General features: G+C 44.0%; 1 protein-coding gene across 3 annotated transcripts in view; it reads right to left on the reverse strand.

The window, feature by feature from the left end:
* Positions 1 to 22,654, reverse strand: part of DLGAP4 (DLG associated protein 4) — a 326,608-nt gene that overhangs the window by 81,387 nt on the left and 222,567 nt on the right. For all 3 annotated transcript variants that reach the window (XM_028734923.2, XM_028734925.2, XM_028734924.2), the window contains one exon: positions 19,008 to 20,057. In XM_028734923.2, coding sequence (XP_028590756.2) covers positions 19,008 to 19,961 — 954 coding nt within the window. In that variant the 5' untranslated portion in view covers positions 19,962 to 20,057. The remainder of the gene's footprint in view (positions 1 to 19,007; positions 20,058 to 22,654) is intronic.

Consider the following 22,654-nt stretch of genomic DNA (forward strand, 5'->3'; position numbering starts at 1 on the left):
AAAATGGACTTCCAGAAAATTAATGGAAATTAGTACATGTTTAGTGCTCATTTCAGATTTATTATTATTGTTATTATTATTATTCCAGCAAAATTCCATTTGCAGCTCCTTTAACCTGGAAAATAACTGGAGTAAAGTGATGGAATTTGGGGCAGTATACCCACATACGTGCTCTGGTCCATGGGGTCACGAAGAGTCGGACACGACTAAACGACTAAACAACAACAACAACAACCCACATACAGTTCTTCCATTTTGTTGTCATGTGTTAATGATGGGGGAACAGAAATACACAGGTGCAGAAAGATTAGGGGAGCAATGACATTACCCAATGGTGTGAATAAAATTTAGCATGACATGCCACAACTGGTACTGCAGTATGAAAGGAACTTTAGAAAATGGAACAGAAGCACTAGCTTTACAATCAGAAAAAAAACCTAGCACAATATTCCCCACATTTCAATGCACACTCTTTGTCCAACTAGCCCAGTTCACAGAAGTGGCTGGTGTGGTGAACCTGCACAATTCTAACCTCACTGCCTCCATACCCTACCCCTACCCCTACCCTGTTCCAGTAAGTGGCACAGCTGCAACAGTGCCCTCAAATTAAAAGGATGTCCACTGTAAATCAGGACACACACATAAAACAATGACATCTATTTTTAAAAAGTTCAAAGAAACATAAATATGATTCTTTAAAATCTATTGCAGGGCACATGCCCATCCTGATCACATTGATCACAGATAAAAGTCGTATTCTTATATGATACGGATGGAGAACACGTGGTCCTACAGAGGTTGTTTGATGTCAGCTAACCTTCCTCACCATGTTGGTTAAGACTGATGGGAGCTGGAGCTTAACAGCATCCAAAGGGCCCCAGGCTCCTCATTCTTGACATATGAGATCTGTGCAGTCTCAACACACAGAAAATATCATAAGGTTGCCTATTTGCATTCATTTCTTGTGCACCCTCCAGGGCCACCAACCACCTGCCTCTACAGAGGATGGGAAACTGGCAGCAAAAGAAGTCCATGATGGGCTTGTGGATGTTGCATTCTTCTACCTGTTCTTGTAGAAAGCAAAAAGGCTCCAGTGACAGATCGCCCTAATAAGACTCCTGTATCTTGTTCTCCTCAAACTACCGCTGGGGTGATTGGCTTTGACCTTTCCTAATGAAGGAGACACAAGCCTTCTGAAAGCACTTTACCACTAGCTGCCTTGGAGTCACGTCTGACTGGAGATTAGACCATTTGGGGGGGGGGGCGGAGATTTCCGACCTGCCTTTGCTTCAACTTGTTAATTTCACACCGGGAGGGGAAAAAAAGAAGAACTGCCTGGCTGGAGATGAAAAGCAGCTCTCCCAAGTGGCAGTAGGCACTGCTGCATGACCAATGTAAGGCTGGGGGAGGGAAAGCGCCGTCAGGTGTAATCAGGAAACATCCGAGACCAGAGAGAAGCAGGCAGAAGGAAACCGAGGAATCTCTTTTGCCAGCTGCTCGCAGTCGAGTTGGAAACTGCTTCTCACATTACACGTTTAGGTGAACACTTCCCAAATCTGAAATAAATAAGCGTAAAGTGTGAAGGAGAGAGCCCCATGTTTAGGAAACATGTGCATTTGTTTCCAGAGGGGTAGCCGTCTTAGGCTGTGTACACATTACCGGGTGAAAAAGCAGCAAGGTTGTGTTTTCTCTCTCCATTAGAATCAAAGCTGGTTCGAGGGGAAAATGCATCAAAATCTGGCAATTCATAGGAAACAACAGGATTAATACATGATGGATGTGGATTGTGGTTAACACTGTGTGTAAGCAGGATGCTCCATTGTCAAACAGCTCTCACCATCAGAAAGTCATTTTGACCAAACATTAGGAAAGGAGAGCATATGGGTGTTCTTTCTTTCTTTCTTTCTTTCTTTCTTTCTTTCTTTCTTTCTTTCTTTCTTTCTTTCTTTCTTTCTTTCTTTCTTTTTCTTCCTCACTTTTTCACGTCTAATTTTACCCTGTGCACTAAGGATATACAGTGGTGCCTCGCAAGACGAAATTAATCCGTTCCGCGAGTCTCTTCGTCTTGCGGTTTTTTCGTCTTGCGAAGCACGGCTATTAGTGGCTTAGCGGCTTAGTGGCTATTAACGGCTTAGCGGCTTAGCGGCTATTAATGGCTTAGCGGCTTTAAGAAAAAGGAAACAAACTCGCAAGAACTCGCAAGACGTTTCGTCTTGCGAAGCAAGCCCATAGGGAAATTCGTCTTGCGGAACGACTCAAAAAATGGAAAACTCTTTTGTCTTGCACGTTTTTCGTCTTGCGAGGCATTCGTCTTGCGAGGTACCACTGTAGATATATTTCAGTATATATCAATAAATAATAAAAAGGAAAGGAGAGCAGGGCTCTTGAACTGGGACACTAGACTTTCCCACTATGGTGAGATGTATTTCTGCTTCAGTCTTAGCAATTCTTTCTAAACTTGCACCTGTAGATATAAATTAGCATGTGCTAATATGCCTCCCTTTCCCCCCCAGGGATACATTTCCTCTTCGTTGGTGATGTGTGTATAACCATCATAAGTGGTCTTCCATGTTTCCAAACCATGTTTCTGAAGGGCTTTTCCGAACTGAATGTGTGACTTTGCTTTCTAGGAATGCATGTAACATATATGTATGTACGTACATACATTTAAGTGTGTGTGCACGTGTGCATAGACTTTGCAGACTCTCTGAAAGAGCAAAATTAAATCATAAACTTTGTCATTGCTCTCCAGAGGAGAAAAATTCAACAGCCATTCCTTTCTCACAGTACTCTCTGATGTTTCTCTACCAATTAGGCACTGTTCCTGATGGATGAAGAGGGAAGAAACTGAGCTGGAAAAGGACCAAATATATTTTGAGTGTGCAGCAGCAAGGAAGTGAGTGAAAAAAGGAGAGATGGGAGACCAGCATGGGCATAACAAGGTCAGAAAGCTCTTCTACTAGAAACTAGATCAACTCCATGCATATGAAAGGGAGCAAATGGTACGGTTTGCTGAAGACTGTGACACAGAGAGCCAGTGGGATCTCCCAGGAGCACAGTTTGGGTCTCTATTCTCAGCAAGGGAAGTGAGTCTCATTTAGTGGGACTGGTGCATAGAACACTGACCTCAGTTTTGATTTTCATCATCTGGGATTCTGCACACTGAAGAGAACCACACTGCTATAGATACCTTAATGTTATGCAGCCTTGTATTTAAGGACAAGCCTTGCAGTCACAGGTGAGAAGGGACTGAAGGCAGGCAGGTGGGTAAATGTCAGAATTTCATGCTGGTGAGTGTACATGCTGGCAGAGAAAGACTCTGATCCTCCTTTATGCAAGGTATAGAAACCAAGCAGGCTACCAGAGAGGGAAAAGCCCCTCCCGTATGAAATTGCTATCTTCAGCAGGTGGCACAAAGAGAATGAACACTCAGGGATTGGGGGTCCATACTTGGAATCATTTGCATGAAGCACATACCCAGTGGGCTCTGCCAGTTTTGTTCTGTATCAACTTAAATTGTATTTTTTAAAAATACCCCCCCAATAAAAGAAATTCAAAAAGATAAAAGGAAAGGCCAGTCCCCCACATCCAGCTAAAAAAAGGCAGTGGGCTGTTGGAGGAAGGACAAATCTCTCCATCCCTCCTTTTCAAGCTGCCAGCAGGATAGTATTTTATTTATCTGTACATTTTGCTGACTAGTGCCTTTCAGTGTTTCAGAGCAATTTCAGACGGTTGCTGTTTTGGGGTGGGGTTCCATCACATGCTGGCAAACGCAAGTTGTGCAATCAACGTTGATTTAGATATTGAGCAACAAAGCCACCCACAACCCCCAAATCAGATTTTTTTTTGCAAAAAGGAAAGTGATGGGAAAATGCACTGCAAAGTGTGGGATAACATTTGCTTGATGCAACATCATCTCCCAGCAGTCAAATCATAATGAGTGTTCAATCAATACCCAATGCCGTCTGATCTCCCTGCAAATAAATCAGGACAAACGCTCCATAAGGAGGTTGTCTGGAAGCAACCTTATTTACAAGGCTGCCTTGAAACCAGCTGTAACATGGACAAAGGAGAGGGAAGAGGATTCTGTTGCTGAGGATATGTATTTTTTAAATTTATTTTTACACTTTTGACAACTTCTCTTTTCGTGGCGCAAAGAATAGTTCCAATGATCTTAAATGCACTCAGGCTTCACATCAGAGCATATATTCTGGAGCTTCTCAAAAACATCCCTGCTCACTTCTCTTAATTCGCACACTCTGTCCTGCTAGCATTCACACAGAAATGCAGAAACCTATAGGCAGAGACAGACTCTTTGAAATGCGCCACAGAATGATTAGATGCAATCAGCAAACAGGGCTCCTGCCTCTTTAATATTACACCGAAGAGAGATTTCCCCAGCTATAGCTTCTTTCACTCTGGTAGCACAATGCTATAAAAAGCTGCCTCTGATGAAATTCCTTCTTCTAAACAACTGCAAAAACTCGACCCTCTCTTGCAGCTGCTCACCCTACTGCAAAGGCTGGAGTCATTCTGCCCATGGCACTGGCTTAGCTATCATGATGTAGTTGGCTATGATAATTGAAAACAGGGCTACCACTCCATGCAGGAAGCGCTGTTAGGGTCATTCATAAATGCTCTCATATCCTGCCATTCTATTATCAAGAATGGGGTAAAAAAAAAAACCAACTAAAAAAAAAAGTCAAATTATCTTCCGAATTGTAATTTTGATTTTACGATTTCCCACAGTCTGAACCTTGAAGCATATCCATATCTCAGTCCTGCCTCTCATCAATATTTCCATATTTCCGTATCTCGATTTTATCTCTCCATTTTTAATCTCTGGGTCTGCAATCCTCAATCATGTCAGAAATCAGATAACCTTTCGTCCGTCGATTTTTATTGGATTATGATTTGATATGTTAATTGGATGTCTTTTATTGGAAAATTAATAAACGTTCTAACAACAACAACAAAAAGAATAGGGTAGACAAATCTCCCCCACCCTGCATTGAGGACCACAATCTATTTGCAGTAGTTTTTTTTGGGTCACATACCGATTGTGGGCAAAACTGAAGCTCGCAATCACTGGGCCACAACCATAAGTGCATGGATTTACCATTTTCTTGCTTTCTTTGCTAATCACATTTCCCTCTCTCTTTCTGCTACCTAGCAGCAGTCAGTGGAATGATGGTGCTTACATGACCTCCCATCACCTGGCATTACTGTGGCTTACTGGGAGGGAGAATGGCAATATGGCAGTGGGGTCAGCGTGGTGCAAACACATTGGCATGTTTCCACTGCACTGACCTCATCACCAACTTGCTCTTTCCCCTCTTCCTCCTGGTAAGTTGCAGTGACGCTGGTGACAGGAGGTCAAGTGAGTACTGCTGTCTCACTGCCTGCTAGTGCTGCCATCCACTTTTCCTTATCACTTCTGTCTTTTTGATACCTTCTTCTACCCTCCCCCATTTCCCCATGGGCTGCCAGTGGAGGAATAGGTCACCCTTGCCAGAAGTGTGACGCAATTGCTTGCAGAGGGCTTTTGACAGTGGGCCACAGGTTGCACATCCTTGGCCTAGATTAACAATGCAAATGATGGAAGGGAATTCCATTGAGTTTCAAGGTGGGCATAATCTATATTTATGAATAGTTTTATGAATAAAGGCCATGTTCCTTAAGGCTTAAAGAGCCAGCCCATTCTCTTTCACATAAACCAGAATCTATTTTTTAAGCTAGAAAATAAAGGCTTTTTTCAGTTTATAAACAACAGCCACCTAGCGAATCCCTTTGAGATTTTCAGTTTATGACTAATTTTCAGATTTCTATTCATTTCTCCCTGGAAAACATCTATATTAAAAAAAACAAAACCCTGCCTTGATTGTTTACCTGGGAATATGAATGATGGCGTGTGACATCATACAATGGACCTTTCAGCTGAACAGAATTTGCATATAAAATAGGCATGCATTCATTTTAGCTGATTGATTAATACTTTTTCTTGATTCGTCATTCATCAAACTCCTATGGAACCTTTTGCTTACAGTCAAAGAAAGCTTCACTGGGAAGGTGAGTCCATGGAAATTGGGAACCTGCCCCAACAAGTGCAGTCCCAATCCAGGAATATGATTAGTAGAGTTGCTAGTCAGCTGGGCATGTGCCAGCACTCTCAAGGAGAGGGAGGTTCATTGGGGAAACAGTGAGAAGACTCAAGGAAGAACACAAGGCACAGAAATGGCAACACAAAAGGCAAGGCAGCAAGAACTGAAGAGTTCACCCAGTACATTTTGTTCCACTACATGGCTCTATCATGCTACTGGGAAGTAGACAAGTGGTGGGATGGTTTGAATGCAAGTGGAGAAGAACTCCAGGTGAATCAACCCAAAAACCCAAAATACAACCAAAAACGAAGTACTTTGCTGCCTCCATTGTATCTTCACTATGCCATCCAGGGGAGCTTTTCTGGGTAGTACAGGGCCTTTTATACTTTGGCCCAAAAGAGGAGGAGGAACTGACAGTGGCCCACTGTGACTTGTTTATGAAGCCATTCCGTTAAACTGTATGAGAAGTTATGAACTTTACTGCAGATGTTTTGTTACAATTTAGTTTTGTGGCTACATCCTAGGAGAAGGAAAGAAATGTTGTTTTGAACCTAAGCATGCCAACCGAGTTTTCTACTGTATACTTTGCCCCCCACCTTCCAAATCCCTTCTTGGTGCACTAAGGATGCTATGCCTTCAGCGCATGCCTGACTGACCAATCATCTCTGTGGAAGCTCAGCACCAAGAGGATTATTATGCTCAGGAAATGTATGCTTCTCGAGAAGTTATTAATTACCTATTATTTCTATCCTAGGATAATGAGTGGGTTGGAGAAAAGGGGGGGGGAGAGAAGAGGAAGCTTCGAGCACTGCAGCGAATCTCCCATTGCCACAAATGTGCCAGGAGCACCCCCTGATCACCCAAAGAAACAGAGCGTAAACAGAAAGAGAGAAGCAGCTGAGTGGAAAATCCACCTTCCAATCTGAGGGCTTTTGCAGCAGAGAGACTCTCTGGAGTCAGCTAGTGAAGAAAATTTAAGGATAGGATTCTCTGTGTATTATACAAAGAACATGTATCTGGATTCCCACAGATACATGTTATGGAGAATATAAGTTGAGTGTTTAATTTGCATAACAACCAGCCATTATGCACATTCACCAGACCTCATGGAGAATGTGTATATAATCTATCCATGAAGAGGAAATGGTGCACATTTTCCAGATACTTGGAAATTATGCAGAGTTCCCAATAGGCTTTGGTGGATGTGAACATCTCAGTTGGATTTTGTACATTATCAGGCTAATATGCATAATCTCCAACAGATCTTGGGGGGAATGAGCATATGTCAAAGCTATGGTTTTCCCAGTAGTGATGTATGGAAGTGAGAGCTGGACCATAAAGAAGGCTGATCACTGAAGAATTGATGCTTTTGAATTATGGTGCTGGAGGAGATTCTTGAGAGTCCCATGGACTGCAAGAAGATCAAACCTATCCATTCTGAAGGAAATCAGCCCTGAGTGCTCACTGGAAGGACAGATCCTGAAGCTGAGACTCCAATACTTTGGCCACCTCATGAGAAGAGAAGACTCCCTGGAAAAGACCCTGATGTTGTGAAAGATTGAGGGCACAAGGAGAAGGGGACGACAGAGGACGAGATGGTTGGACAGTGTTCTCGAAGCTACGAACAAAGCTCGAAGCTACTGACCAAACTGCGGTAGGCAGTGGAAGACAGGAGTGCATGGCGTGCTCTGGTCTATGGGGTCATGAAGAGTTGGACACGACTAAACAACTAAACAACAACAACTGCACTTGGTACATTCTCCAGGCAATATGGACATTCTCCAAGAAACACATTTTTTCCCCTATCACTTGTTCAGAAGTATGCACTTTGTGAGGTCAGAAGGAAAGGAAATTCAGAAAATTATAGAAGGTGATAATTATGTTTTGAACAATGGTCATTCATAAAATGACAACACAGACATTCTGTCATTAGCACATTTAGTGCTATAACCTCCCCCAACCTATGTACCTGCAATATGCTTCATGCATCTGATGTAGTGGACTGTGGTCCAAAGAAAGCTTATGCCATAATAAATTTGTTAGTCTTAAAGGTGCCACAAACCTCTTAGTTGTAATTTGACAGTGACAGTGAGCAGACAAACTGTCTCAGTTAAAAAAGAAAGTGAGCAATAACCCAGATTGCTTCAGGTTCTAAACTCAGTGAAGGATTTGTTTCCCCCCTCAATGATATTGCCATGTAGCTGCATTGGTTGAGTATATGATGTCAATCACTATGTTGATGAGGTGATCCCTGGTCGGTTGGTATCACACAAGAGAGAAGCCTTTCACAGACAAAACAATGGGAGCTGAAGCAGCCACAGATTGAGATTGCAAATTGGCAGAAAAAGATTAAACTGCTACTTGTCCATCTCGGGCTTTATTCTGGATTGACAAGGCAGAGGGCATCTCAGATGATCTCAGGTGGTTTTTTCCACTGTATGAATGTATGAAACCCAAGACATTTGATTCTGGGATGTTCTGTCCCTTAAACATCAAGCCTCTTATTTCCTAGGCTCCCAATACACCAGGGCCCAACATACATATATTCCTTCAGATGAAGATCAGCATCAAGATGAAAAGGGGAGGGAATCTTGCTAAAGGCAAGGCTGAATAGCTAACAGCACTGGCAATGCAAAATGTCAAAACCTGGGACCTGGAGCTGTGATGTTGCGTCTCTGGAATACCAGTGCCTCATAGTTAATTGGAATGCCCACTAGAGTTTTTATGATACTGACCAAGGACGATCCCTTAAAATGGGAATTGTCTCTTGAAACAAGACAATATTAAAAGCTAGTTTGGGCCTTGGGTCACTTTCAGGTAGTGCTCAGAGCCACAGCCTGCCCAATGCCCCCCAACTTGCCTGCCCCATCCCCTAGCTGCACCCATGGCTTCTAAGTGGGTCAATGCCAGTAGCAGCAGCAACTTGTATGCTGAGTAAAGGAGCAAATGCCTGTACTTAGTTTGAGAAAAGCTAAACTATGGAACTCCTTGGTGCAAGGAAAACACTGGGTCAAAGAATTTAGCAGTTTCCAAAGAAGAAATAGGTATCAGTAGAAAGTGATGTCAGCAATTGCCAACTGATTATGCCAAACTCTGCCTCCATCTGCTTCCATTTTGAGACTGGCTCCGTCCCTGCACCACCATTCTGTGACTGGTGAGCTTCAGTAATTTTCAGCTGCCCTAGTTTAAAAAGTCAGAACCACTGCTGTAGTCTAAAGGCATATCCACAGTCCACACTATAGACTTCAACCTGGCTGATCAGTCCTCCCCTCTTTCCAGGAAGCATTAGAAGCTGTAGTTTTATAAGACCCTCAGGATGTTGTTGGACTTCAGCTCTCATCAGCCCCAGACATCATGGCCAATGGTCAGGGATGATGGGAGTTGTAGTCCAGCAACACCTGCACGACACTAGTTCTCTACCCCTGATGTGAAGGGTCTAGGTTCTCCAACAGAATTCTGATAACCTCAGATAAGGTCTCACACAACTTAGGTTCTTGGACTTTCCCTGTCCAGAAAGGTTCCGTTTCATTGCATAAGCTCACGTTTCTGTCCCATAAGGCAACAACTGGGACTTCATTCAAAAAAAGAATGCCCAAGGATTCTGAAATACACTAATGTGCACTTCTGAGAGCACGAGAAAATTATCTCTCTTACCAGTATGTGAATGCAAATAGGTTAAAGCATATTCACTGTATACAGGAGTATTAATCTCTCATAAGTAGCTGTGATCGATGTACCCTTAGGTCTATACTTGAATCTTGCATGCATTCGAGGACACTGACATGAGAATGTATAGTGACTGCAGAACAACTGCAGCCCTTATATGCGAGGTTATATGAAAAGAGTGAAATGAACTTTCCAGAGAAAGTATGTGGTCAGAGAGTGACAGATTAAGAAGCACAGAGGAAGGAATTTACCAAGTCATTTCCTGAGGCTCTTTGGGTGGAATCCATTTTGCAACTGCAGAAGGGTTTTTTTCAGGAGGGATGTCCATTAATGGAAGATGCAATGCAACCCCTCCTCCCTCCTACAGTCCCCAGCACCCACAAAAATCCATTTCAGAGAGTTGGTGGACTCTCCAGAACAGGATGGAAGACAGCGCTGGGTGTGTGTATGCTTTCTATAGTTGTAAGGAGGATTTAGCAAAAAAAACCCCTCCTTTCCCCTCCATTAGCGGACACCTCCACTGGATCAATAGAAGCACAGGTCATTGGTCTATCTAGCTCAGTACTGCATGCACTTAATGGCAGTTGCTATCCAGGGTTTCTCTCCTTGCCCTCCCGGGATATTCTGGGAATGGAATCTGAGACCTTTTGCATGCAAAGTATGTACCTTAACATTGAGCTAAGGCCTTTTCCCAGCTGTGAGCACAAGAGCTTCAAATGGAATCCAATTGGATCCCATCTTCTGCCTTGAAACATGCAGCCTCTCATCTACTACCATTTGCTCATAAATGCCCAGGCAATTGTATACATTGTCCATCACACATACGATCACATGCAGAAGCCCAAAAAGTTCTGCTCCATGTATTCTTCCCTGTCCTTCAAAGTAGTATTTTGCAAGACAGAGAATCCTCTACTCGCCATGGCGGTCAGGCTACCGTTGGTTTACATTTACCTCAAGCTGGGGAGATGCTTAATGCTGCCCTGCTTTATGATGAAAGAAGAGCAGTGAATTCTCAGCTGCAAGGAATTTGAAAGAAACCTGGTGCTGGGAGCAAAATGAACATGCTTTTCACATTGGGGAACCCTAAATAATTAAACCACAGCAGCGGGGGCCCTAATTGGGCTGGGTCCCTGCTCTGTGGTGTGCTTAGCAATATGGTTAATGAAGCCCTGTTGTTAAGCAAGGAAATGGCTGCCTCCATGAAAGAAGTGAAGGCAAGGGAAGGAATGAAAAGAGTCTGACAGACAGCTCTCTGGCTGGCCCGTTTCACAAGATGGCTCCGCAGAGCATTATAACAGTGGCCTGGCCAAAATCAAGAGTTGAAACAAGAGACAAGATGGCAGCCATGGAGAATGTAAGAGATCTGTTGTTACCATGCAGGTGCATTGCTGAGGTGCCATCTTTATTGCTAATGCCTTGACCCTCTAACACTTGACCCCCAATGTTACTTTCCAGCCAATTCTGGATGGTGCCCAGTGTCCGATTCATTATTTTCTTGAAAAAGGCCACAAATCAGCCATTTGGAAGGCACAGCAAATGGAACAGGTGCTGATACTGCCATCCTCAAAGGAATGAGGGAGCCGAGGGAAGGGGCGTGGACTGAGTGAAAGGGGGTATGGCCTGCATGAGAGAGGCATGGCCTCCATTAAGGTCATGTTCTGATTTGCCTCACTGGGATGTTGGAGGGTGTGGTCTCTCAGCAGCTGACAGGTGTTTTTACTGGTAGATGTTGGAGGAAAGATTCTGCTCCAACCTTCCTGAGTCCAGTGTCCTCCAAATGGTTTGGACTACGATTCCCTTGCTGACTGGGGCTGCTGGGAGTTCTGGTCCAAAATGTCTGGAAGACACAATGCTGTTTCTACTCCTTATGTGACCGATGCAGCATCCATGCAGAAGCCTACCCTACAGTCTAAATGTGATCATTTCTTTTTCAGATTGGCAGCCTGACCATGGAAGAGAGTCATAAGGAAAAGGGACTCATCTCGCCCAGTTATAAGCCTTCTAAGGGGAGCACGCCAGGCTGAAAGAGGCTGCCTGGATCACCTTGTGGGAATCTTCCTGCTGATTCAGTTACCGGGCAGAAGAGGCAGGCGGTCTAACACTTCCCTCCCCCTCCCATAGTACCTGTACGGTTAGAGGCTCCGAATGAGATAAAACAGTGTTTTGATAACATCTCACTTCTGTTTAATATCAAGCCTTGGAGAGTTCATAAATAAAACAAGTCCTGGCTGGGAGTTCTCATTGGCTCGAGAGCTCACAGCTTTTTGTCAGTCCCTGTCACTGCTATCTTGTCCCCAGAGGACGCAGAGAGATGTGGACACTTGCTAATCAGCCAGCACGTCTGCATCACCCGAACCCCACAGTGAAAACCCGTTGTCCGCTCGTTGCAATTCTTGTATGAAATATTTTGTGCTTGTTTGACAAAGTAATAGCACCTGACACCTCTGGTTGCAATAAAGCTTCTGGGCTTTTGACTTATTTCCCACATCCCTCACTAACCTAGCACACAAAATGCTTGTGAGCCGGGTCTGTGTGTCGCTTTCTTTCAGCCATAATAAAGAGCTGCTGGATAGGCAGGCTGTTGTTATGCATCCTGGGATGGTCCACCAGTCTATAGGCTCCCTGCAAAAGCCACCAGTGGTGGCTGGTGCCCATTGGAACTGATGCAGTGTAAGGCAGGAGGTCAACACTAGGTGGAGCCAGAGCCAGAGCCAGAAGCAAGTACAACCAGAGCCATCTAAAGGCCTGCTTAGGCTGCCACAAGAGAGTCTGGAAAGCGTCACTGTAGGTACTTGTTGATACTAAAGTGGTTTGAAACTCAAGAATGATTTTATTAAAACCTTTTAAATAGTTTTTATTGGCAGTGTTTTAAATAGTATTTTACAGTGGCACTTGGTGTTCGGGGGGATTGGTAGGGTGGAAGGCAGGGAGCCCAACAGTAGGTGACGCTAGAGCCAATGAGAGACAGAGCCAATTCATTCTAGTCCTTGCTCCCATCTTGCTCCTTGCTGAGACTAAGGATGGGGAAGCTGGCAGCCAGTGCCTGGATCAGAGGCACATAAGAAGGCAGGGAAGTGCCCCATTTGCTATAATAGACCAGCCTCCACCAGTATTTTGGAAACTGCCCTGGATGATTGGATGAAGGGCTGTTTAAAAGTTTAATAAATGCTTCACTTAAACCTCTTTTCTGTACTTAGGAACAACAGACCAGTGGGCCATCTAGTCCAGTAGCAGATCTTCAGTATTTTCTCCCAGTCCCACTTGGAGATGCCAGGGATGGATCCTGGGAATTTCTGCATGCAAAGTGAATGCTCTACCACTGAGCCATAACCCTTCCTTGAATAATTTTATGAACAGGTGTGCAGCCAAAGGACACTGAGTCTTTCCTCTTCCTGAGGAGTCTTGGTCCCTTTCTCCTCCCTGCCCACGTGCTGCCACTTTCTCCCAGTCCAGCTCACATCCAGTGGCAGTTTCTGCACAGCTCTTTGAAACCTAGCACTTCAAGCTGAGCATAGAAATAGTCAAATGAAGATTTTCATAAATCCTCAGTTCTCTTTTTCTATATTGAATTGAAGCAAATCCCACATTTCCCACAGAGACCATTGTTCCATGATTATTTTCCCAGCTGCAAATATACTTAAAACACACACACACACAGCTTCCACTTTGAAAGTTTCTATTCTATATGACTGCACGGGGAAAGGTAGAAGAAGCTTATCCACCCAAGGCAAATAGGGGGCAAGTATAGATTTGGATATTTTTATCTTGAATTTTTCATACCGCTGCAATAAGCTTGCAAGACCTGGTGCATAGTTTTGAACCTATTACGTTTGCAAAACTTAAAACCCCATTGACCTCTGGAATGGGGAGGCCGAGCTCTAAGCCTTGATCTCAGCAACGCTCCTCATCATATCCAATTCTAGTTTTAATCAATAACCCTGAAATGCACAACTGTGGCACTGCGCTCCTGTCTAGTGGTTTCCAGCTGACTGCTCAGGGCACAGAAGTCTCTTGTGAGGCAAGGTTAGGTCATTTCAGTCACTGCTCTGTTTCCCCAGCTTCTAGAGTGGTGTGTGCGGCACTGGAAACAAATTTAAAAGCAATGTAAAATGTAAGAACAGACACAAAGTCCAGGCGCCTACTTTGTTTTTGTGCATGTCCTTGGTAGAGATGATTAGTCAACAGAGGGCATGACCTCCCTCAGTGCCCATTTTATCCCACAGTATCCAAGCTCAGAGGATGTCCAGGCTTAGGAGCTTCAGTTCCCTGGGAGGAAATCCTTCTGGACTCAAGGGAGCTTAATTCCGCATAGAAACGTAGACAACTGTGCTGTGAATTACCAGTTACTGGGGAACAATAGTAAGTTAAGGACGTTGCATGCTTCTCCTGCTAGTAGCCTTCCCACAGAGCACTACTGGAAAGAGGATGCTGGACTAGATAGGCATTGGGTCTGATCCTTCAGGGCTCTTATCTTCTTAAGTCATTTTAATTCTTAATGGGAAGAATTCAATCCTGCACTCTTCTGATCCTTCTGTTCTGTTTCCCAGACAGAATGATTCTTCCTCTTCTCTGCCTGTGCGTTGTTCTGTGGGGTGGTGGGATCACTTGACCTTTCAGAGAGGATTTGGGGGAGGAACAGGGGACATGGGAGCGAGGGGGGGGAAAAACCCCATTGCACTAGTGCAAGCTCTAGTGTTGACTTCTGCTAGCACGATGGGTTAGTTGAATCTGGGGCTTTTAAAATCATTAATCGCTTTGAGGTGTTTTCATGGTAAGTGATTAATAATACTAATATTATTAATAATAATAGTCTTCTCATCACTATTGTTTCAATGCTTTTTCAGCTTTACCGTCTAGATTTGCTAGATGTGACTTTCTATAAGGGTTCTATAACAATGCAGCTCTGCATAAAACAAATGCCCCTCAAAAACCACATGGTAATAACATGGTACAGTATTCCTGGGACTGTGCCAATTTAGATTATAGGTGGAAGAATCACATTAAATTATTCCATTTTTTAAAAACCTGCCTAATATAAAGGGTGTGCATTCTCATTTTCATGTCCCCGAAACGGATAATGTACCCCAGCAAGACATTACCCCACCCACAATCCATTCCACAGGGACTGCTTATCATTCTATGAAGAATTCCCATAAGGGCAATGCAAAGGAAAACGATAGCTCAGTCATATTTTAAAGGATTGTGCTGACTAACCCAAAGATAAACCCATGGAAGATAGAAATGTGCCTCTCAGTACAAAAGCTAAGATTCTCATGTGTCAAACATTTGAAAGAGTTCAGCAAAGTGCAAAAATCACAAAACCTGGTGAGGCAACAAAGCTGGAGGGCTTGGGAAATATATGGTAATGATCAAGTTATGTTTGTAAGCAATAACATCTCCCTGGAGCAAGGTGGGTTGAGAAGAATCATTCATACGAATAGGCCAATTCACTGTAATCAAGGATCTGCTCGGATGATTGGAATTCAAAGGTTTTTCTTAAAGGACAAAAGCTTTAGATAAGTGTCTTGGAAAAAAGAATATATTTGCAGTGAAGGGGTGAGGGGGTGAGTGTGTGTGTGTGTGTGTGTGTGTGTGTGTGTGTGTGTGTGAGAGAGAGAGAGAGAGAGAGAGAGAGAGAGAGAGAGAATTTAGGCTTGTGTATTTACAGCTCATAGTACTTTGAAGCCTAGTAATAGTAGCAAAGCTACTATAAGCAGCCGGGACTAAGGAGCCAGGCCCAAACAAGCCAATGGGATCCTATTACCTCCTCTGGTCATGAGCTCCTGCTCAACTGAAACTGCAGTATACTCTCTGGCCATCTTCAGTGGTGGTGCTGGAGAACAGCAGAGATCAGGCCAGCAGTAGACTCTCTCTGCTTGCAAGCTGCTGATCCTGTACATCAGGGAATAAGGATGGTAGAGCTCTTGATGCCCAAATCCTTGGCTCCAGACACCTGGGATCTTGTGCCCTAAAACAGCTTCTTAATGCACATGTAAGGGGGTTCACAAATTGTTATAAACATGCCTGGAGTCTCTTTTAAAGGAAACCAATTATGCAAAGGCTTCTTTTTACTTCTTGTGGCTTGGGGAAGGCAGAATATCACCACCTGCCACCCTCTGCCTTATCACAAATACTTCCACTTAATACATTAACAGTGTGTCAAACTCACATCAAACTAAAAAAAGCCACTGATTTTTTTTTGGGGGGGGGGTATTTTGTCCAGTGGTGAATTGTCCATTGGTGAATTGAAGTTACTGTATCTTATGGCGGATCCGATTTCCATTGCAAACAGCAACAGCAACAATCACAGCAATAAATAGAGGCAACATCCATAGCAGCTGTGATCCTGTCATAAATGTGTGCCTGTATTGAAGCAGATGCTGTTTGGGATTTAGGGATGCACGAAACTTTCCTATACTGTATGAAACAGGGATTGTTGGGCTGAGTAGCACTGGCTTAAGAGGTTAGTTTCCTAACCATACATCATATGTATTGCTTTAATGCAATTAAGAGGCACATGGATTTTGTTATGTAAATAGCAGCAGAGGGGAAGCCTGAGCTGCCTCTGGATTGTGGGGGATGAGGAGAGGAAGCTTAACTCTTTCCCTCCCTGGCACAATCCTAACAAAAAATCCCACTCTGAAGCTGCTATATGCAATTCAGAAGACTCCACAAGTGTGATTTGGGAGTTTCCCTTGAAACGCAATGGTGGGTTTGGAAAATGGAGAGAAAGAGTTAAACCTCTCCTCTCCTCACCCATGCTCTGCTGTCATTTAAACAGTGACTGTTAATTGCACTTAGCTGCATGTCTTGTATGACTTAACTGTGTTGGAGAATGAGACGGGATCCTGAGCTGCTTTATACTGATGCCCAATATAACGTAACTAAGTATAGTGGCTTTTTTTTTGGGGGGGGAGGGGACTCAGGATCTGCAGAAACTGGAATCACACCCGGAATTATCCAATTTAGCATCAATGCATTTGGACCAGAAGCCCTTTCTTCCAAGACAAACTCATATGCAAGATCCAATTACGGTATGTTATTCAAGCACGTCTCACAGGAAAGGAAACAAGGGCCATTGAGAAATAAGGAACTTATTTCACACTTCAAGGATCTGGCCAATTGATGTCAGTAGCAGGGCAGAGTGAGGAGGTTCACAGGGCTTCTGTTGAATTATTTTTACGCAGCTTTGATACCCTGCTTATATCTTTCATTTAATGTCAATCAGTTGGGAGTTTTCTGCGCTTGCCTATAATTGTAATGTTTTGACACAAATGGAATAGAAAATACAAATGATGGTACTTTTCTAAGTAGGTCTTCAATTGAGTAAAGTCTCTCCCTAATTTTTATTTGCAAGAACCGCAGGAGGGGGGACGCAACTCAACCATTTAGGAACAAAAGCTGGGTTAACTTATGTCCAGGGCAGCTTTTTACATTATACTGTCAATAATGTGCTTTAATGTCTCAAGGACAACATTCAGTCAACATTTTTGTATTACAGAAGGCAACTATTTTAGGAGAGTCCACGATGCATGACCACTGCTGCACAGATCCTTTTATATCCAGAAGAGGGAAGAAAGGGGGCGGAATGGGTGTAATGGGGGCAGGGTGTGACGGTGTTGGGTGGTGTTTATGAAACATACTTTGACCTGGAATGCAAGCCCCTCGGAAACGGGGAGCTGCCCAAACTCTATACGTGTGTATCTTATGCCACCTAGTACTTTATTCAAATAATGCTTTTGTAAGATGATTCCTTTTATTCCTTTCCCACAACTGATCCCTGATAAGTAAAAAAAAACCTTTCCAACTACAGTGGTACCTCGGGTTAAGTACTTAATTCGTTCCGGAGGTCTGTACTTAACCTGAATCTATTCTTAACCTGAAGCACCACTTTAGCTAATGGGGCCTCCGGCTGCCGCTGTGCCACCGCCACACGATTTCTGTTCTCATCCTGAAGCAAAGTTCTTAACCTGAGGTACTATTTCTGGGTTAGCAGAGTCTGTAACCTGAAGCATATGTAACCTGAAGCGTATGTAACCTAAGGTACCACGGTATGTGTATGCGAGTGAGGACACTCACATCATGAAACATGGCCTTTTGATTTTTAATAAATAAATTTTCATTGGAATTGGGAGGAAAAAAATGTCAATTAACGTGCATGTAACTTGATAAGAAACTTTGTGTGCCTCATGTCAAAGGTCCTTAAGGGATTTTATAGGTACAAATAACTGCTCCAATATCTTTGGTAGAAAAAGGCTTCAGAGGCTTGTTAAACGTTTTCTCCCTGTCATCTACTTCTATCTTGTTATTTAATACAGTTTCAGACACTGAAACTCTCCAATAAAATCACACTGACAGACAAAGTTAATGGAGATGTTCTAGGGAGTTATTTCCAGTTGCCACAGGTTCATTGTCTCTTAGACTGAGAAATAGGCCTCCCTTAAGAGGACACAAATTTGATAGGGTAAAGACACAGAACTTTTTCTTCTTCAGTTCAAGCACAGTTCCTACGTATATTTTTATTAACACAGAAGAAAATTTGCCCCTTTCTAATCAGTGAAATGTCAAGGATAACACGGTCCCTTGCTTGATTTTAAACTTCTGTATTTAAACTTCTCTTACAGCGTTCATCTAAATGAGTTCACAGGATTGCATCTAACCCTTCAGTGACTCTGACTGTAAGAATGCTAAAATGGTCAAAATGATTGGATGAGTTTAGTGGAGTCCCTTATGTGAGGGAGAATAGCTGACAGTGGGCTTTATAAGTGGCGAGCAAAAGTCTTAATGGGATGCTTTTCCCCACCTAAGGAGAGGAAGCTGTTCAGATCTTGTCCAGGCATATCTCTACATTACCTAAATAGTTATCCACCTAGTGTAGTCCTTTATGGTGCACATTTTAAATGTGCAAATCTAAGGTTCTGGTATGCACTTGAATCTGTCTTGCAAGATACTCACAGTCTGAAGGGACCCTGAGTTATTACTTTTGTCATAACCGGGGAGTTCAGACTAGAATATTTCTTCACAAGTCTAACCTGAATAGGAAAGCCTCTATTGTAAATTTCCCATCAAGCTCTATTTGTGACCATGCAAAAATAGGGTAGGGTGGCTTGAATGGATGGAAACACAGAATGAATTATTTATTTTGCTGCAACCCTGCTACTTCCCTGCAAACAAGACCGCTGGCCACAGTGAATCAGAGTGCCCTTTATGAAACATTCATGCAATGAGCACAGCACCCACCTGCAAGTACTGATAGGCTAAATCTTGATGGCAGGACTTGGATTTCAGCAAAGCTCTATCGATGGTAGCGGAAGCCTTTTGGCACATTTCCCGTGCATGGCTGAGTGTGAGCGTGGACCAGGAGCCTCTCTTGATGTAGTTGGACTCGCTGCTGATGGGGATGTTGGCACAGGGGGTGACCTTGAGGTCATTATTGCTCTTGGAGGATTTCAGCATATGTTCGCTGATGGTGTTGTAAGCATGCATGAAGTACCTAGGCTGGCTATGATCAGGCTGTCTGCCTAGGGTCATGAGGCCCATAGGGTTGCGATAGTTGCAGGTGTCGCTGTCTAGATTGTCATCTGAGCTCCACCAGCCCGATATGTTGGATCTGGTCCTGCGTTTTGTCTCGGTGGTTTTTGCCCGGTCCTTACTTTTGCTCCTGCGGTTCTGCTTTGAGTCCTCCGTGCCTTTCTTGCCATTCATGCTGCCTTTGGACGCACCTTCCAGGGATTGGGACTTGGCAAAAAGCTTTTGGACCGAGTGAACCAAGTGCCGGATCCTCCCGGGGCTCTCGCTCCGGTGTTTGGCGTCAGAGGTTCTCTGGAACTGGAGGGTGCTGAAGCCATCTCTGTGGACAGGCAGCTGCTTCTCAAACTGGTCCAGGAGGTTGGCAGGGAGCCTGTTGATCTTGGTGGCTTGGGCATGGCTTGGAAAGGGATTCTCATCGGGCACTTCAAAGTGAGAGTTGTAATGGATCCGTGGAAATGTGCTGCTGTTGGAAATCTGGTTGTTGAGTGGAAGGAGGCAATCGCTGTGGAGAGAGTTGGGCGTGGGGAATCGAGGGTCCATTGTGTAGGAGTCTGTGGGGCTGAGGAGATAGGGATTCCTGTCTTGGGTGGCATAAAGAGAGTCTTGGGGGGAGTCCAGGTTATCAGAGAGATGGCGGCTTCTGTTATCTCCTAACCCCTTCATGGTGCAAAGGTTTCCTAGAGCATTGCTTCTGGAGGATGGTGTTGTGGATGGTTCAACGCTGTTCCTTGGTCACGCTCTCTCCTTTGGGAGATTGCCCTAGAGTCAAAGAAAGACAAACAGACAGGTTGTAACGGATGGAACATGCTTTCTTTCCAATGTTTAGGCAGAAGTGTTCTTGTTTATGTAGCCAAAATGTGCACCAGCATACAAGAGACAGGCTTGAGAGGAACCCCAAGCTTTGCAGAAGTTAAAAATAAATAAACAGAAAAAGGATAAGGCGGGGGGGGGGGGACTTAAAACAACAACACTGAGGATGTTCAGTGCCTATAGAATACCTATTGGCTGTTTTAGGGGGGTGTCAGGCAGAAAACCATGGCTGGAGGGCAGTGGCGTAGCGTGGGTTGTCAGCACCCGGGGCAAGGCAAGTAATTTGTGCCCCCTAACCCGTAGATTTGCACCCCCTAACCTGTGGATTTGTGCCCCCCAACCCATGGATTTGCCCTAACCCCAGATGTTGCGCCCGGTGCGGCCGGCCCCCCTTGCACCCCCCACGCTACGCCACTGCTGGAGGGGGCCAGAATGGCTGGAATCCTAAAGAAGGTGAACTTCATGTTGCACCATTGTTTAACAGGTCCCAGGTGTAAACATAAACACCATGGGCTGATCAAATGGACATTATGGCATCCAGGATACATATAAATTGGGACAGTCAAAGCAGAATAGGTTTAAATTGCTCTCTTTTGATTATTCCCCTCCTCTCACAATCTGAGAAGAAAATCTGCTCGGTTTCATAGATGAATCTGTAGATCTCCCAGCCTATTAAGCTGACTCCCACGAAATATGTTTCCAGTTGTTCTCATCTAGCACCATCAACTCATTCTAATTAGCTGGGAATTTCAAAATATCTTGCCGCTTGCTTGAGGGCATATGAAGTCATAGATCCAAATGAGTGAAAAATCTATGCACTCTTCATTCATTCACTTTACCCCCAACTTTATAAATGGGAGAGAGCTCTAGAATCACCTGGAAAACCCATAGATTAATCATTCTTTAAAGGAAACCTCGGAGATCAATATTAAGAGCCAGTTTGGGTTAGAGGTGCAAGAAGGATTTCAGTAGCCTGATTCATACCCAATTAAACCAGAAGCACTTAGATTTAAGCTGATTTAATCTAACTGAAATCAGTGGGACTAAACAAGCTTAGATCCAAGAATCAAGCTGTAAGAAAAACATGTATAAAGGGATCAAGTAACTTTCTTCCCTTCCCTTATGAATTTGTTCCTGATAATGTTGCCTATGAGTTTTATGAGGATGGATCTAGCCTCATATCACAGTCGGAACTACTGGAGCATGAAAGAGCTATGACTTGATAAGTGCTTGCGGAAATATATGAAAGGCAACATTATTCTTTTATTCTTTTCCTCCCTTACAAATCCCGGCTTGCCAAGGGCTTTGGCTCGGCTCCTTTTCCATTCCTCATCATGCTATTGTGCATTAGGCACTCCAGAGTTTAGAAGCAAGCAGCTGCGAGGCCCTCTCAAGCTCCCTGCGATTGCAATGATAAGGCCGTGAATGAGGAAGTCGCCGAGAGAAGATGCAAGCGACTCGAAGGGTGTTGGGGCAGCATAGCAATGGGCCATGATTCCGTCTCCCCCCACCCCCTCAGCAAAGCTAATTGGACAAGCAGAAAGGTCAAGGACAATTCAGGAGCATCAGTCATGCTTCTGTGCTCTGGAACATCCATATGGATCTGCCCATAAATATGTATATAGGAGAGGAGGAACACAGAGTCCTCTGCACACAATCCCACATTAGTAAGAGCATTTGCAGCTATTCATGCTAAGATAATAGCCATCAAATCTTCCTTCCTGATTGCTGCAAGCAATTAGCTCCTACCCCAGAGCAAAGAGATGCTTTCATCCTTGCAGAAATAGCTGGGGTAGGCAGGTGCATTATTGCATTTTCATGCCTGCTTTCTTTAGAATTGCTAGGTATTTGGGCCACCATCATTAGAAGTGGGAAATGTATTGATGGGCCATCTGGTCAGGCTTGGCTGGCTTACAGGATCTCAAGTTTTAATGTCCCGATGTAGGATAAGGCATATGCTTTACGCACTCCTCTACATGCCACAGGTGGAAAGCCTATTCTTCACACAGTATCGAAAGCCATTCCATCCCTCCCACTACCTGATAGAAGGCACAATTAACCAGGATGTTCCTTTCCTCAACAAGCCTCATTAGGAGAAATAACAGATGTGCAAAAGCATGGTGTTCCTTTCCATGGAGCTTGCTGGGTAGAAGAACGTCCAAGCAGATTGTGACCAGATTCACTGCTTGCCTTCTTTAGCGACCCCTCCTCACCTGAAAAGAGTGACAAGATGTCTCATTCTGCTTTGCTGATGGAATCGTTTGGCTGCTGTCAGGCCAGGTCATTGCTCATGGGGACTAGGCTTTGGCTTGTGATGACCTGTGATGTTTTGTAAGCATATCTTACAAAACATTTGCCTGGTTCTAGACATCAGGTCCACACAACTTGTAACCCTGTAAGATAGTCTAAGGCTTGCAACTGGAGGAGGTCACTATTTTGGGTGGTATATCAGCGCTATGCCTTTTAAGAGCTGTCATTTGAAAGATTTGAGCCATGCCATGGAAACACTCCTCCCAAAGCAGCTCGGTGAAGCTGTACGTGAAGAG

This window comes from Podarcis muralis, chromosome 5 (genome assembly GCF_964188315.1).
Source record: "Podarcis muralis chromosome 5, rPodMur119.hap1.1, whole genome shotgun sequence".
NCBI lineage: Eukaryota > Metazoa > Chordata > Lepidosauria > Squamata > Lacertidae > Podarcis > Podarcis muralis.